Source organism: Nannobrachium achirus, assembly GCF_963921795.1.
Source record: "Nannobrachium achirus genome assembly, chromosome: 16".
Classification (NCBI taxonomy): Eukaryota; Metazoa; Chordata; class Actinopteri; order Myctophiformes; family Myctophidae; genus Nannobrachium; species Nannobrachium achirus.
In genome coordinates, this window is record NC_137823.1 from 52,301,363 (window position 1) to 52,318,199 (window position 16,837).

Here is a 16,837-nt window from a genome sequence, read left to right on the forward strand (position 1 = left end):
AAGCCTTCAATCAATCAGTAACAGTGTTAAACGGCTCTACAGGAATCATTCTTGTTTGTTCAGTAACAGTGTTACAGTGTGATATGAAAGAATCCACATGAGGGCAGTGTTTCCATTCTCAACTCACTGAGATGAAAAGACGGCTGAACCCAATGCGAAACAAGTCCTATTATTTAGAAGTCACATCAATGTCAGCATTTTGTTTTTTCCTCCCTTTTTTTACATTAGGGGAATGCTGCTTGTGCTGTATATTCATTTAGTTTCATTTAGCAAGTTTCAATCAAATAGCTCTCTCTATATTGTGACAGTAATCATTGCTATAGAGTGTTCAGTAACAGTGTTAAATAGCTCTATATTGTGACAGTAATCATTGCTATAGTGTTTGTTTGGCTCCTGTGTTGAACGATTAAAAATCCGGGGTTTTAAGCAGGGACCCCTTAGCAGAGAGAGATGAAGCAGGGACCCCCACAACCTGTTCATAGATTCCATATAGTTTCATTGTTTGACAGCACAATCGTCAGTGTGTTTTGGATTCATTACATGTCAATTCGTGTTTTCAGATATTTAACCACTTGAACCCTTAATACTTGTTCAACTTGACCTTTTACTCTGTACTTGGTCTGCTCTTTTTTCCCCCCTCTACACCAACGCTCTTTGCCGAAAATAGCACATCTACAAGCTCGTTGTGAGCTTGTAGATCAGCTATTTTCACAATAGAAACGTGTTATACAAAATTCCTCAACTAGTCCTCGTCAGGGTGCCGTGTCCCCAGTTAAAATATGATTATTTCGGGGGTCACAGCCTGAAAAGGTTGAGAACCACTGGCATACACTGCCTGTCTTTGGGCATTGTGCATAGGGGTAAGCGACTTGTTATGGAGCTGAATTATTGTTATATGGTCCTGGAAATTGGGTTAAATATTCTGGAAAAGTTTTGGAAATTAATTGGTAAAAATGTGTGGGAACCCTGTATTTACCAGAATAAAATATTTGTTATTTTTTACTGTGTGCGCATAGGATTGCGGATCCTGACCAGCCAGTTCTGTGGTTAGACCAGATGCCTGCCAGGAGTCTCAGTCGAGGCTTTAACAATCATATCAACCTCATAAGGTAACCTGGGAACTAGACTCATTGCTCCACCACTATACTACAATGTCCAGTATTGTAGGATAATTTAGCAAGGTAACAAAAATACACATTGTACTCGGTTCAGTATTGAATGGTTCTGGTGATTTTCAGGGCTTAATACATCTGTGGTGTAATGACACCCTAAACCCCATTTTTCCATTGAACATCTAACTCTGGATTTACATTGGTGGCGCTTAGAGTTCAGCAAATGATCAGCGACGTTCAGTGTGTTGATATTGTTATGTTTTCTCTAAAATGACTGCCATGTTTTTTATGTTTATTTACTGAGACTTGTGAATAACACAGGTTAAAGTTGAATTAGTTAATGAAAATGTGTCTGTTCTAATTTTTCATTGAGTTAAACCTTTTCTACTGTATCTTATTGGAGAGTTCCATATAATCCCTGTTCCTATTAGTCTCGTTAATGTGTGATTTGGCAAGTTATGTTGACGTTCCACTAAGCTTGCATCAGACGTTTACAGTGCATAAATAGCAGGTCTTCATTCTGTCTTTGTTTCTGTGTTCAGGGGACAGATCATCAACATCAGGTACCTGGCCTACTTTGACAATATCCTCAACTTCATCAAAGACAGAATACTGGTGTACCACGGGTGGGTTACAACACATGATGTCAACATAATTTGTCCTTAATTTTACTGAAGTTAATTGCATGTTTAACCTGCACACTATACGTGAGGGTGCATGTAAGGTATTCAGAATGTAAAGGTCCATTTATGATTTAAATGTTGTTTTAACCAGTGTATGTTTTTCATCCTCTCTCTCTCAGGGCATACAATCCCAGAGGTCTGCTGGAGGTGCGGCAGGCTCTAGAGAATGTTAATAAAGTGGAGGATCTGCTTCCTATAATGAAGGTAGGGGTGGGTAATGATGACTGCTGCATGTCTACACTGTGTAGATGAATTATAAAAGATCTCTCGTCTCACAAGGGTCATCTCCCTAGTCAAAAAATCCTATAGGATCTTCGAAATTTCCAATATAATCCTATAGGATTTTGAAAATCCTATAGGATCTTATTGGTTTTTCACAAATTTCCAATACAGTCCTATAGGATTCTATCGGTACTTTAGAAAATCCAATAGGATTTTGCAAATTTCCAATAGGATCCTATTGGGTTATATCTAACTTTGGAAAGTCCAATAGGATCCTATTGGAACTTTGCAAAATCCTATTGGATTTTGCAAAGTTCCAATAGGATCCTATTGGGTTATATCTAACTCTGTAAAGTCCAATAGGATCCTATTGGAACTTTGCAAAATCCAATTGGATTTTGTAAAGTTCCAATAGGATCCTATTGGGTTATATCTAACTTTGGAAATCCAATAGGATTTTTCAAAGTTCCAATAGGATTTTATTGGAACTGTAGGATTTCTGATAGAAAAATCCTTTAGAAAATCCCATTAAGAATCCTATAAGAATCCTTTACAGTTTTGGAACAGATCCTATTGGATATTTTCTTATAGGATAATAATCCTATAAGAAAAAAATCCAATAGGATAGAAAAATCCTTTAGAAAATCCCATTAAGAATCCTATAAGAATCCTTTACAGTTTTGGAACAGATCCTATTGGATATTTTCTTATAGGATAATAATCCTATAAGAAAAAATCCAATAGGATTTGTGTAGGGGAAATCCTATTGGATCCTATAAAATGTCAAATAGGACCAAAAACCAATCCTTGCTAACAGGAGCTGTGGTGCAGAGGATCAGGGCAGGATTCAAGCACGGGAGGTCGTAAGTTCGAATCTCACTCAAGATGTCAATGATAATGTCAAATCTAATACTGTATGTCTTAACACTGATAGCCTGATAAATCAGTCAGCACAACACCACCCCCTGTTGGTAGGTGGCAGCCAGGCAAGGCACCTATCCTATAAGAAAATATCCAATAGGATCTGTTCCAAAACTGTAAAGGATTCTTATAGGATTCTTAATGGGATTTTCTAAAGGATTATTATCCTATAAGAAAATATCCAATAGGATCTGTTCCAAAACTGTGAAGGATTCTTATAGGATTCTTAATGGGATTTTCTAAAGGATTTTCTAATACTATAAGAAGATATCCTATAGGATTTTCTAAAGGATTTTTCTATCGGAATCCTAAAGGATTTTCTATAGGATTTTTCTATCGGAATCCTAAAGGATTTTTTGACTAGGGCAGGGTCACTGGCTGATAGAAGGATCCAGTGGTGTCAGTGGAGTTAAAGTGGGACTTGGGGCAGGGTAATAAGCAAGGGTTGGGGTGGGATGTCAACTCATAGCTTTAGTTTATTCCCCATCTCTCACTTATACAAGGAACATATTCAACATTGATTTACCTTTTTGGAACAGTATACATACTTAAACTAACGATGATGGATACGCAAAATGAAGAATATTTAGCACTAAGAATGTAATATTAAAACATTGACTATTATTTTAAATATTTGCTTCGTTCCGCGATTTGTTTTGTCTCTCCGCATCACAGTCTGGAAAGCCTCGTATCGCCAAGGGAAGGTGGGACATAGAACGCGTCTTTCCAGCCACCGTGGCTTCCGATTGGTCTGTGGTGCGGGGCGAGACAAATACACCAGTGTGTATTGGCTGGCTGATGACTTAGCTACCCTAACCCTACTCTGATTCGTTGGAACGACATCCAATCAGCAACGATGTCGCCTACGTCACAACGGACGCTCAGAAATACGAGTCAACTGAATCATTTCCAGACTGTGATGCAGAGAGACAAATCGCGGAACGGAGCGAACAGGCTGGCACCCAGGCTGATAATTTTGTAGTTTGATCAGGTTATAATGGGTGAGGTGTGTTGTGTAAATTGGAGTTAGGAGTATCTTTGCACTGTGTTCTCACAAATCTCCAACAGTGCACCAGTGAAAACCCATGAGCTCTGTGTGTTTTGCATGCGTTTGTTTCTTGAAGCAGTTCAACAGTAAAACCAGGGACGGCTTCACGGTCAACTCCAAGGTGCCCAGCCTGAAGGACCCCGGAAAAGAGTACGACGGTTTCACCATCACCATCACTGGAGACCGGTGAGCTCCGCTCCTCCATATGTTTCTAATTAGCTTCAACCTTTGATTTAATTTGACCATAGGAATTTATTCAATGGGTCTCACACTCTCACTTGTGTCTTTTAAAAGCAACACATTGGCCGTGTCCCAATGTCTACACTCAGACTTGCAGACTTTGATTACCCTAAAAAACAAACTATTAGGAGCAGTGTGCATGTTATTAGTATTATCAGTTAGGGATTAAGTGTCTTGCTCAGACAGGGAAACTGGGGACCTTCTGTTTCCCAAACAGTCTGTACACCTGAATTCATGGAAATATGTTGTGTCCGTGTGTGTTAGGGTGGGGAACATGCTTTTTTCAGTGGAGACCCAGACCACAGAAGAGAGGACCCAGCAGTATCAGTCAGAGATAGAAGCCATCTACAAAGACCTCACTGCTAAAGGAAAGGCCCTCATGCTGTCCACTGAACTGGGGGTATGAACAGCTTTCTTAAACTTTATTTCTTTCACCATAAACTCTTCCCTTTACAATTTCTTTCTTTTCCTCCTTCTGTTATTTCTTTCTTTAGCCAGGCCCCTTTTCCTGCTTTCTTCTTTTTTTTTGTCCTTGTCCTCCTCTCTCTGCTTCTTTCTCTTCCTCTCCTCTTTTCTGCTTTTCCAGGTCTCTTGTTTGTTAACTGTGCGGGTATTGTCAGCCAAGCCACTTGTGTTCTTTGCTTCCATTGTTGGGCTGTATATTTTACAGTGTCATTCAATCCCTGTTGTTGCTCTGCTGCGCGATGGCACTGAACAATAACCTCTATTATCGTCACGACCAGACATTATAATGTGCCTTTCTCTGGCATTGGAACCACACAGTATGTTTCTGTCACTCTGAGGGAATATGCAAAGTAGAAGTATTCATCATGTCCCTCTGTTTGGCTTCGGTGTCATTTAAAGTCCTGAGAGCTCCCTTGTATCCTCATGTCTTTACGTTATTAGCATCACTCTGAATTAGGGGTGGGCGATTATGGTGATAAATATCGTTGAGACGATACAATGTCTCCACGATATGCCTTTTCAGAGATATCGTATATATTGTGATACAATGAAGGGAGACTTATAAAAAAAATCCTGTTGAATTCTTAATACAGTGATTCATTGCCGAATTAATTTAAATCTGCATTTTGGTCTAAATCAGATGTTCTCAAACTTTACAATGTCAAGGTCTCCCCTTAACTCTGACAGAGTTACATACTTGTAAGGGTCAATTTAGACCTCCCAAAAGGATCTTTTTATTTTTGTTTTTGTTACTTTGTAGGTGGTTAACCAACATGAAAAAGAATCTCGATAAGATTGTGTATCTTGATACCGCTTGGAAGAATATTGTGATATTGTATTTTTCCATATCGCCCACCCCTACTCTGAATTGCAAAGCATCATTCTGAATTAGCAAAGTGACTACATCCTGAATATATACAGTATATTGGCAGAATTGTTAAACGCTTTCATTTTCTGTAACCTCTTGTTTACTTATCTGGAATAGAGACCTGGCAAGTAGCGCTGCAACTATCAATTATCTTTATTAACAATTATTCTCGCTACTTGATCTTGTAGAACGGCTATCGATAATTCTTATAATTCATTAATTCAACTAACTGTTGCACCCCAACTGGGTAGAAAATAACCAAACGGCACACGTCTTTTCTTGTCATTCAGGATGCAGATGCTGTATGTAACCTGATCCTCTCACTGGTTTACTACTTTTGCAACCTGATGCCTCTCTCCAGAGGATCCAGGTAAGGACGAGTTCAAATGGCCTGCAGGTATTATTTGGAATACTATGAACCCTATTCAGATATCGAAGTTTGGCCTATAGGGACACGCCCAAAATGGATGCCATGTTGAAGTCTCTGGATTTTATAAATATTTAACCAATGGGAGGTATTAAAAAAGTGTTTGTGACTAAATATAACTACTAACTTTTTTTTGTTGAGGGGGGGGGGGGGGGGGGGGTTTACATTTGTTTATTGGGTTTTTAACAATCATTCATTGTATGATTCAACAAAATATTTTTACAATGCTTCATAGATCCCCATTATCACAATATACATTTTAATTATGTATTATTTTCTCCCCCCAAACGAAAAGAAGAAAAGAAAAAAAAAAAAAAATCAAGAACAAAAAGACAAAAACATACAAAAAGCTAAAAAGACAGAACCAGAACAAAACAAACAAACACCTCAGTCCACTTAACCATACAGGTAGGATTATTGCACAGTATGCCAAACAAAACTCCCGTCCCAACACATATATTCACACCACCAGACCTCCCACAGTATTTTAATCTGGAATGAAAGGAAAGCGTATCCTATGTAAATATAGGAAGAAAGGACTCCAGATCTTCCAGAACTTTTCCCTTGAGGTAATGAGGGGAATACCCCAAATATTGCACCCACAGCACATGGTTCTACATTCTCCCCCGAAATCTCGGATAGAGAGATTCAAGGTTCTGTTTTCTGTTTAATGAAAAGTAACATTTTTGGAGACAAAGGGTTTCCGCTTGACAGCGACAATGTGATGTTGGCAAAGAGATGAGAAACCATTGTCCTGATCTTGTGTTTCTCCCCCTCCTCTGTGTTTGTCTCCAGTGTGGTGGCATACTCTGTGGTGATGGGGGCGCTAATGGCCAGTGGTAAGGAGGTCATTGGCAGGATCCCTAAAGGAAAGGTAAAATAAATTAAAACAATCAACACAGGCCCTCTATAATGTTGACATTAGTTTTTCACAAAGCCATTTAGACCGGATACGCAATATTGCGTATTATTATTTTATGCTTTAACTATTAAAAATAGCAGATCTACAAGCTCACATCGGTGCCGCACTGCAAGCTTGTAGATCTGCTATTTTTTTTAAAATCGTGAACATTTGAATTTTGACACGATTCTATAAGTGTGTTTTGAAACCTAAGGTTTTTTGAAAAACCTATGTTTCTGTGTCAGTGGTTCTCAAACATTTTCATGTGAAGGACCCCCAAAATTATATTTATTTGGCCACGGACCCCTATCTCAAAATATTTAGTTCCAGGGACCACCCAGAAGCAAAATTTGAGTTAGGGTTCGCTTTCGCTTTAAATATACATATATTCAAAGATTTACACACATTTTCACGACTTTTTCAAAAATAGCATATCTACAAGCTCACAGCGCGGGACTCGGTGCAGTGCTGTGAGCTTGTATATCTGCTATTTTTCAATAGTTAAATAATTCTAGACCTAAATGGATTAAGATGTGCATGTGACTGTGACTACAAGAACTTATTAACACCCAATCATTTGCCATGGATTTCAGCTTGTGGACTTTGAAGCCATGACCACGCCAAGTCCAGATGGCTTCAGTAAAACGGCCAAGAGCTGGATGAACCTCAAGAGGTGAGAACATAGGGTTTTGGCTTGTGTTTTTAATATTATATTTATAATTATTACTTGCGCCAGCAGAGCGTGCAAGTACTGCGCTCGGCTGCGTAGGTAGTTAGGTAGTTGTTTGTGAAGCCCGTAGCCCAATCAGGGACCAGCATTTCTGGCAATGTCATCATTAACAGCCAATGAGGGACCAGCATTGCTGGTGATGCTGCTGGCGCACAATTAGGCCATACATGGTCTACTTGTGGTGCAAGTTGGCACCTCCACAGAGTGCAGTTCTAGTTATTGCTGGATTTAAAGTTGGTATCAGGCTGAGGCTTTATCCCTGTTTCACATTGCGCTAGACCTCAGGGAGATGTTATTGCTGAGGTGGAGTGCACCGGCACACCCAAGCCGTGCTACTCATACGCTGAGTTGGTGGTGCCCGGGATCGAACCCATGACCTTGTGGTCGTACGGCGAGTGCGCTAACTACTGAGCTACCTGGGCAGTAGCATTTAACAGACGCAAATTCTGTGACCTGAAGATTTTGTGAAGGCAATTGAGTTTCAATAATCAAGTGCATAGATTCCGCAGCAGTTGGAAAAAAAAGAAGAAGAAAGTCTCTGTTTACACGATAGATTCATCCTCCACCATGTGGCTTTTTGGTTTGATTGAAAAAGCCACTGATTCAGAGCCTCTGCCACAAAAAATGATGTTGGACAGTACTGAGTACTCATACTTTTTCAACACATTGTCTGCAGGACTATTGTGATTTATGCCATAAACAGGGAGAAATCCACCTTTGTAATAAACACCCTATATTTTGGACCAGAATCAATTTCTACAAATATGAAGTATACATGATTCACTAGATTGTTAAGTTCATGAATGATATATACTTCATAAAGTGGTTTTAGTGTTCGATTGTTCTTTAATCATCTTTCTCTTTTTCTCCCTCTGCAGTTTACCAAGCTGGTACCAGAGTCTTCCATCTGTAGCAGAGACCTTCCCTTCGTCCAGAACCATGATAGAGGTCCTCAACACAGACTCCACCTCGCATTGTCCGAAGCAGTCCTAACATAACCTCTGTGGGACAGAGTCTGTCCATGGAAGTCTTAAAAGGAGCTTCTTTAACACTGGATAGAAACGAGAGACGCTCTCCTTCTGCAGCTCAAACCAATGTGGACCGGGTTACCCAAAACGTATTTCTTTCAATGAACCCTAGATAATCTTAGTGCCACTTTTGGGGGAGTCTTCCTAGACCCTGGGGTATAAATGACATATCACATTGCCACATTAGTAGTTTTGACCACCAAACAATATACTTTGGAGGCAAATTAAAATCATTATTTTTAGAGTATAAGGGTGTGATCTTTTTTACTTGCCAAAACCGCGGTGGAACTTAGCTGGATAGCATATAGCCTATCCAATCTTCCATCCAAAGTTAATTACCCTAATGCCTCATTCACACTACAGATATATAGTTGAACGTTTAGCTTGGTAATTCAATGTAATCTCAATGGAAACCAGCTTTAAAGATACAGGAGACGCTCCAAGCAAAGCTTTGAAAGCTTTAAAGCTGGTTTCCATTGAGATTACATTGAATTACCAAGCTAAACGTTCAACTATATATCTGTAGTGTGAATGAGGCATTACACCACACTGGTGAACATTTGAGCGACGCTATGCTTTAATATCCACTGTATGGCAGTGATGTGAATGTCGAAACTGACTGCTAGTTGGTTTGGGTTGCAGAAGGGATCCCATCACCCCGTCTCTCTTTCTCTGCCCGTAGGCCACACTCCAAACCACAAAGCACAACTTTCATCCCTTAAAATATTCACATGAACAATCTAAGTCACACTGAGCTGAAGCCTACCTTTTAATATCTGGGTTTGTTGCACTCGTCAGTGCAACAAACACAGATGCTAAAGGTTAAGCAAAATGTATTGTATACTCTGTGATGAAGTATGAATTGGGCTTTAGAATATGGATTTCACGACCCTTGCCAAAAGAGACTTAGGTGGTGGATATCTTGTGAATATTCACAATTCTAATTGGCACTTTACCTCCTCAACATGGCCAACGAATTTACACACACACACACACACACACACACACACACACACACACACACACACACACACACACACACACACACACACACACACACACACACACACACACACACACACACACACACACACACACACAATCCAGTCTATCAGCAGAGTAAAGGGACAAGATTTTAATGCTATAGACAAAAGAGAAATAATAAGAAGAAAAAAGAAAACTTCAGGGCTACTCTATTCCACTTGGAATACTTGAACAATATAAAGAAAAACTGAAAACAAGCAGTCTTTGGGGAGTGTTGACCCTCGCAGTTTTAAATTGACTACTAATTGCAGGTTGGTATGAGATGGGTTTGCTGCTGAACTCGTTAAACAAGGAATCTTCTTGAAGAACAGACCTCAGAGATTTCAGAAGTTATATTTTATAGAGAATATTGGGCACATTGAGAGCCACCCAAATAGATTTTTTTGTAGGTGCTTAAGCCGGAATTATACTTCTGTGCATGGGTGTCATGCATAAAAAAATGGGAGATCTACAACACGGTCTGCAATACATCACACTGCAACGTTGTGAGCTTGTAGACCTGCCATTTTTGGTGTGCTACCAAGTATAAATCAGGCATTAGTCTGCCTTTAATGACTGCATGGCTTAGTTGCCCGAGACGAGGTATGGGGAAAAAGGGATGATTCATGTGTACATGAATCAGCCCAAGGCTGATGCAAAAAGATCCATTGAGGCAGACCTCTGTGGTATTAGGGTTAAACTTCTAATGAGCCAGGGAAATCCTTGGATTTAAACTGCCTGCTCCCTTGCCTCAGTTCTATTTTATTTTCCCCTCTTAAAAAAAATCAACATGATTTTTGAAAGATTATGGAGATGTGAGATTTTATGACATGTCAAATATCTCAACCTTTAGATTGTAAAGGTCATCTGACCAGTAGTTTTTTGTCAGTAGATGCATCAGTCCTAAAAGATGCAATTTTTATGTTGCTAGTGCCTAAAAATAAAATGCTAGCCGCAGCTTATGACATTCTCTTCCAGTAGTTCTGTGTATTTTAGAGTTGCTAACAGCTGTGACAAATTCGGCGAGTGTGTCCTCGAAATCTCTGATGTGTCGTCGTCGGAGAGGATTCCTTGTGGTTTAGTGAGTTGCAGCATTCCAATGGTTTGCTTTGAACAGTGTCTGTGACTTTTACAATATTTGCTTTTCTTTCCTCTTTTTTTTCCCTTTGGAATTTCACATCTGTTTTTAAATTAATCTGACCCAATTGATTTTAGATTCGTTTTTTCTCCATCTGTTTCATAGTGAAACAGAGGAACACTCACTTCATCTGTTTGTTAAAATGTTACAGAACGTTGCAGCCTTTCAGGTTGAGGTACAGGTGCAGTTATGCATTAAGCCAATACTTATGTTTTGTGGATATTATCCACCAAAAAGTTCAAAGAAAGTAGACTAATTGTTCTGGTCTACGCCTACGGAGATATTTAGAGTTTAGATGATCTTACCAGAATTCCTCTGTCATGCATTAAAAACTATGGCTATACATTTAAATGCACATGGTGTTCTGAATAGTTCATATGCTTGTTTAAATATTTGGGGTTTATGCTCCCATGAATATCAAATCTTATGTTATTGTTCCCAAAACGATGTCCAATAAGCCAATTTAGCTTTGTTTGTCAAAAAGAGACGGAAGGGAATTGTTTTGTGTTATTGCCCTGACACAGGGTCCTTTTTCGAAGAAAAACTGACAACTTTGACCCCTTTGGGAAGAACTGCTGTTATTCACTTTCCCTTTGCCCACCCATATTTTTGATTGCGCTGACTTGGAATCTGGTTTATTGTATTTTTCATTGTCTGTCTTCTTCATTTTTACTTTTTGCACCGGGTCAATCATTTTTAAGAGCTAGGTTGGGCCTTTTAAAACAAAGGAGTCGACCTCCCATCTTGAAGTCTAAAACTTGAAGGAAGGTATTTTTTATTGAATGGGAATGTTAAGCGGTCAATAAAACTGGTTGGTGAATTTAATAATTCTGTGGTCTTTATTGTGTGTGTGTGTGTGTGTGTGTGTGTGTGTGTGTGTGTGTGTGTGTGTGTGTGTGTGTGTGTGTGTGTGTGTGTGTGTGTGTGTGTGTGTGTGTGTGTGTGTGTGTGTGTGTGAGTGATAGAATAGTTGGCTAGTAGGCACATACAATGAAAGCATCTAGAATAAATATCTAGTATGTTCTGGACAAACGTTATTTATCTTTCTGAAGTTTGGTTGAAATGTTAATCTTCCAAGAATTAGGCTATAGAGCATCGCAGCGGAAGTGGATTCCTGGGCTCACTTAATATTCCCCATTCATTTTCGCCATAGACTTTTACAAAAATATTTATACCAATTATGTTAAGCCTCGAACCAAGCCATCCAGGATGGAGGTGAATCATGATCATATAACCTTTGATCCTATGTGAAAACATATTTTAATATTACATTATTTGATATACTACATTTAATAACTACCCTTTGTTTAGCGATTTTCAAAATGTTCTTTTCATAGAAAAAAAGGTTATATGGTCATGATTCACCTCCATCCTGGATGGCTTGGTTCGAGGCTTAACATACTTGTTATAAATATTTTTGTAAAAGTCTATGGCGCAAATGAATGGGGAATATTAAGTGACCCCAGGAATCCACTTCTGCTGCGATGCTCTATATATAGCAAGTTTGTCATTCACTAGACAGGGATCAATTCGCTCTGCAGGTAACTGATCCGGTTTGGGTCTAGAGCAGATGTGGAAACGGTGTGTGCCTGTGTGTATGGGTTAAAACACTACCGGATACAGTAGGCGGGTTCTAGACCGGATCTCACTGAGACCAGGATTTCTGCCTGATGACGCAAGCTTACTTGCATCCAGATTGAACGCTGACCTGTCCTCTGTCAGACTGCTTGACCAATGAAACAGCGTTTTGCTTTTAATTGGGCGGTGCTTATGTATTTGCGTGCGTGTTTTGATCAGAAGCATGTCCTTGGAACTTTGGCAGCTAAGCCTGTTAGCTTGAGCAATATAACTACCTTATTGTACTTAACATAGCTGTAGTTTATCTACATACAAAATACATTAGGTAAAGTAGCCTACAGTACTAGCCCCTTCGTTCGCTGATATGAAGTGACATAAACTGTTTTGATTTACCAGTCAAACTCAAAACTAAACGTAGGCTTCCTCGTTGTAGCATATCTGTCAACACTGGGATTTGACATTTATTTTCTCATTGCCAATCTTTTCTTCATAGGTTTAAAAGTTTAAAATGCGGAGATTTATTTGAAAATGTTTAAGCGGGAGATAAAATACTAGAGATTCCCGGGAAAACAGGAGAGTTGACATGTGAATGGTGGCTGCACATTACAATAATGTAAATAATATATGTATACTATGCATGTATGTGCTCTGTGCTGTCTCTTTAGTCCAACAGCAACAGAGTCACCATGGGCTTCATGTTGTCCAAATCCATGGATGATAACTTCAAGAAGCAGCAGGAGTTCATGCTTCACAATGCACGGCTGCAGGTGAGTCAGTCAGTCAGTCAGTCAGTCAGTGGTGGAAAAAGTAATCAAATGTTTTACTAGAGTAAAACTAAAGTAAAGGTATCAATGCAAATTGTAGAAATACTCTATTACAAGTAAAAGTCCGGAATTCAATATCAAAATGTACTTAAAGTACCAAAAGTAGAAAGTACTCATAATGCAGAATGTCCCATTTCAAGTTTTCAAATGTTTAAAAATCTTTTGAAAATAGCACATCTACGAGCATAGATTGGCTATAAAAAAATAAAAGAATCTGTCAAATGTCTGTATAAAGTAGTATGTCATCAATGTTCTATCTTTTCCTCTGTGTGTTAATAAGCATGTGTAGCAGCTGTATCTGGTGTGGGGCCATATAATGTAACCATCTTCTGATCAGTACTTGTCAGCACTTGGTTTGTAGGACTTTGTATGCCAGTGAGTTTGCCTGGTATGATAACAATCGTGTTTAGAAAACTGTTTGGATTTTTCCTCAGCAGATGCTGTAATGACCTGTACTGTACTTATTATTCACATCTTTCCTATTGGCCCCAAGTGTTATGCCGTATTACTTTTAGCACATAATATTCTTCCATCCATGTGTGTGTGTAGATGGAACGTCAGATCTTGATGCAGAACCAAATGAGAGAGAGGCAGATGGCTATGCAGATCGCCTGGTCCCGAGAGTTCCTCAATTACTTTGGCACTTTCTTCGCGTTGGCAACTCTAGGACTCACTGCGGGGTGCGCCACACTAATACAAATAGCGCTGATATTCATATACCAAATACCACTCATACACACGTGCGTGTACACACAGTGAATTTATTTTCTTTCCCTCCCGTTAGTGCCATTAAGAAGAGAAGACCGGGTCTGTTTGCCCCCATAGTTCCTCTTGGTTTTGTATTGGCCTATCAGATAGACATGGCCTATGGAACTTTGATCTACCGCATGAGAGGTAAGCTCCTTTCTTCTCTGACAAATGTTTCACCCATTTTTAACTGCAGCATTAACTGCAACATGTATAAAGTGATTTTTACTCATTTGCAAATTTAAATTAATGTTGATCGAATCCCACAAAAATGCAGCCATTGGCAATGACCCATTTTAGTAGGGCCTATTATTAGTGAAAATAAATTATTTACACAAAAAACCTTAATCGTTGGCTTCACAGACTTGCTATTTGTCAATCAGGGATAGAAGGGATAATTAATTTATTTCATTGTGTCTAGGGGAGGCTGAAGGAATCATGGCCACAGAGCGTGACCGTTTGGGCCTGCCACACGGGACACCAACTTTCGAGAGCATTGAGAAGGAACGCAGAGTCAAAAGCAACCTCAGCAGCACCCTCTTTGACAAATGAGACAAATGTCGTGTGTGCGTGTTGGGGGGGTGACTGGCCAAATTCCAAACCGTTGACTTGCTGACTCACGGACTTAGCCAAAGTCAGCGTGCGAATATCGAATATCAAAGTCACTATTCGACGTTGTTCACCGAAGTCAAGTATTCGAGTACTCGCTTTTTCTCTCTCTTAAAATATATAGTTTATAAAGCTTGGCTAGATAGGAAGTCATAAGAATGAGTTGCAGGTATTACATTTAATGTGACTTGGTTCCGCAGATAAATATTGTGAAAATAGCAGATCTACATGCTCACAACGCCTCGCGCTGCGAGGCTTTGTGAGCATGTAGATCGGCTATTTTCACAATGTTTGCCTTTTGCTTACTTAAAGGAGCTATAGTCAACCTTTTCTTGAAAAACGGATGCTAAAATAAAAATGTTTCGAAAATATTTTATAAATAAAAAAGCTTCATATATGTGTTTCTATTCAAAAATGACCACAAAAAGCGTAAAATAATGATAAAATAATCATTTTGGCCATTGTCAGACCGACACTTTGTTTACATTCTAGTCTATAGACTAGGATGTAAACAAAGTGTCGGCCCTACAATGAAAAAGTTGACTATAGCTCCTTTAAAGGGCCACTTCACCTCTGGTACAACCAGATCTTATTTTATTGTTGTTTGGGACACAATCAACAATCAATATTTGAGATATTTTTGTATTTCAGCTGTGCTAATGATGCGTTTTGCATCATATGATGCAGCATGATGATGCAAAAGGCATCATATGATGCAAAATGCATCACTAGCACAGCTGAAATACTAAAATATCTCAAAACACAGATTGAATACAAAAAATAACTCAGGATTGTGTTGATTGTGTCCCAAACAACAATAAAATAAGATCTAGTTGTCCCAGAGGTGAAGTGGGATATTCGACTATTCGAAAATACTTTGAGGTCGAATAATTAGAATACTAAAAATCACTATTTGTGAATGCACTATTGTGACGTGAGCTTGTTGATTTCTGCCGCGGGACAAAATCGTATGACGGTGTAATTTAGCCATCATAGTTTTCAGTCATCCATCCAAGTCGAGCTGCATGAACCTCGCTATCCCATTGTAAAGAAAATATCAAACTGCACTGATATTCGTATAATTTAGTTAATTTATTAAATATTAATTTCATATGGAAAACAACAGTCACTTATTTATTTCAATTTTGTCCTAAGTCAAAGCATTCAGTTTTTTTCAGACCATGGCAGTCACATGGCTAGATCTATTCGTTTTTGTGATCGCTAGTTCTATGATTGCAATGTTCAGTGGAGTATTAAATCCATTGAGTTATTAGTGTGTGAGGGGAACAAGAAGACTATATTTAGGGTCTTAACCTCACTAGCTACACCCAACTGAACCAATGTGGTTTGAATCATCCAACATTGCCATGCCTTGTGCGTCACTAGTGGGTCTGGAAATAAAAAGTAAAAGATTATCATCATTAGTGCCTAGAATTGGTGAGAGAGTGAGAGTGTGTGTGTGCGTGTCGTGCGTGCGTGCTGGGGGGGTGTATGCTCAGTGCTCGCTGACACCGAATGCTCTGAGCATGTCTCATGGCATTTTGTTTTTTATTTATTACTTGTGTTTCATGGGCCGTTGTATATTGTATGCCAGAGTGCCAAAGGCAAATTTCAATGTTATGCAATTTAATGGATAATAAAGTTTACTTTTATCTTTAATCCTTATGTTTACCCTTTCATTTTGAGATACAGTACATTTTGTGCAATTCAAACTGCAGTAAGTTTCATTCTCTGGTGCAGCACGTTTCATTTTGAGATTAAAATGTTGAGTGCAGGTGGAGGTCATTGTCATAGGAAAGGCCAGGGGTCACCAAAATCAGCAGTTGCTTGGAGGACCATGAAGGTGTACAGAAAATGTCATAGCAATAAAGCCAGCTGTTTTCCAGGTAGGCTGTTGGTTTCTGAGGCCGGCTACAGACCTAAAGGCACAAAAACGAGTGCGTTTCGTGGGGGGGAGGCAGGGGGCAGACACAGCACAATGCATTCCAGATGGAAGTCGAGTGGTTTGAAGTCGAGTGCGAGTCGTGTGGTGTTGTGTGGTTGCGTCCAACTTGCTCACGACTCGCACTAGACTTCAAACCACTCGACTTCCATCCGCAATGCATTGTGCTGTCTCTGCCCCCCGCCTCCCCCACACAACTCTCACTCAACTTGTGCGTTCCAGTCTGAGTGCAGCCTTTGAACTAACCCTCACAGCCATCCTAGAGCCCTGCCACAAGCAGGACAGCCATCTCTGGGGAAGCTTTTCTTTATTTTCTCCCCTTTTTTAATCA

The 16,837-nt window shown here is 39.4% G+C and overlaps 3 protein-coding genes across 4 annotated transcripts in view; 2 read left to right on the plus strand and 1 right to left on the minus strand.

The window, feature by feature from the left end:
* The window catches only part of cUnh1orf198 (chromosome Un C1orf198 homolog), a 387,053-nt gene that overhangs the window by 327,227 nt on the left and 42,989 nt on the right, over positions 1-16,837 (minus strand). The gene's annotated exons all lie outside the window — the stretch shown is intronic.
* On the plus strand, positions 1,021-8,935 carry LOC308300391 (tetratricopeptide repeat protein 13-like). Of its 2 annotated transcripts, none has more exons than XM_080744210.1 (9): positions 1,021-1,109; positions 1,655-1,738; positions 1,915-1,999; positions 4,066-4,172; positions 4,491-4,626; positions 5,850-5,929; positions 6,782-6,860; positions 7,481-7,560; positions 8,496-8,935. In XM_080744210.1, exons 1-9 carry the CDS (start codon positions 1,057-1,059, stop codon positions 8,608-8,610), a joined length of 819 nt encoding a protein of 272 aa, XP_080600336.1. In that variant the 5' UTR covers positions 1,021-1,056; the 3' UTR covers positions 8,611-8,935. The 2 variants fall into 2 exon arrangements, with proteins under 2 accessions (XP_080600336.1, XP_080600335.1); XM_080744209.1 differs by having other exon boundaries at positions 4,063-4,172; positions 8,496-8,932.
* Positions 12,591-16,223, plus strand: plgrkt (plasminogen receptor, C-terminal lysine transmembrane protein). Its single transcript, XM_080744570.1, has 5 exons — positions 12,591-12,709; positions 13,050-13,151; positions 13,758-13,888; positions 13,993-14,102; positions 14,377-16,223. Exons 2-5 carry the CDS (start codon positions 13,071-13,073, stop codon positions 14,505-14,507), a joined length of 453 nt encoding a protein of 150 aa, XP_080600696.1. The 5' UTR covers positions 12,591-12,709; positions 13,050-13,070; the 3' UTR covers positions 14,508-16,223.

Bases quoted from the DNA above. Each gene is read 5' to 3' on its own strand.
- plgrkt (XM_080744570.1), top strand. From the start codon at position 13,071: ATGGGCTTCATGTTGTCCAAATCCATGGATGATAACTTCAAGAAGCAG. The intron at 13,152-13,757 runs GTGAGTCAGTCA...GTGTGTGTGTAG, and splicing joins TTCACAATGCACGGCTGCAG to ATGGAACGTCAGATCTTGAT. The intron at 13,889-13,992 runs GTGCGCCACACT...CCCTCCCGTTAG, and splicing joins ACTCTAGGACTCACTGCGGG to TGCCATTAAGAAGAGAAGAC.
- LOC308300391 (XM_080744209.1), top strand. From the start codon at position 1,057: ATGCCTGCCAGGAGTCTCAGTCGAGGCTTTAACAATCATATCAACCTC. The intron at 5,930-6,781 runs GTAAGGACGAGT...GTTTGTCTCCAG, and splicing joins CCTCTCTCCAGAGGATCCAG to TGTGGTGGCATACTCTGTGG. The intron at 6,861-7,480 runs GTAAAATAAATT...CATGGATTTCAG, and splicing joins GCAGGATCCCTAAAGGAAAG to CTTGTGGACTTTGAAGCCAT.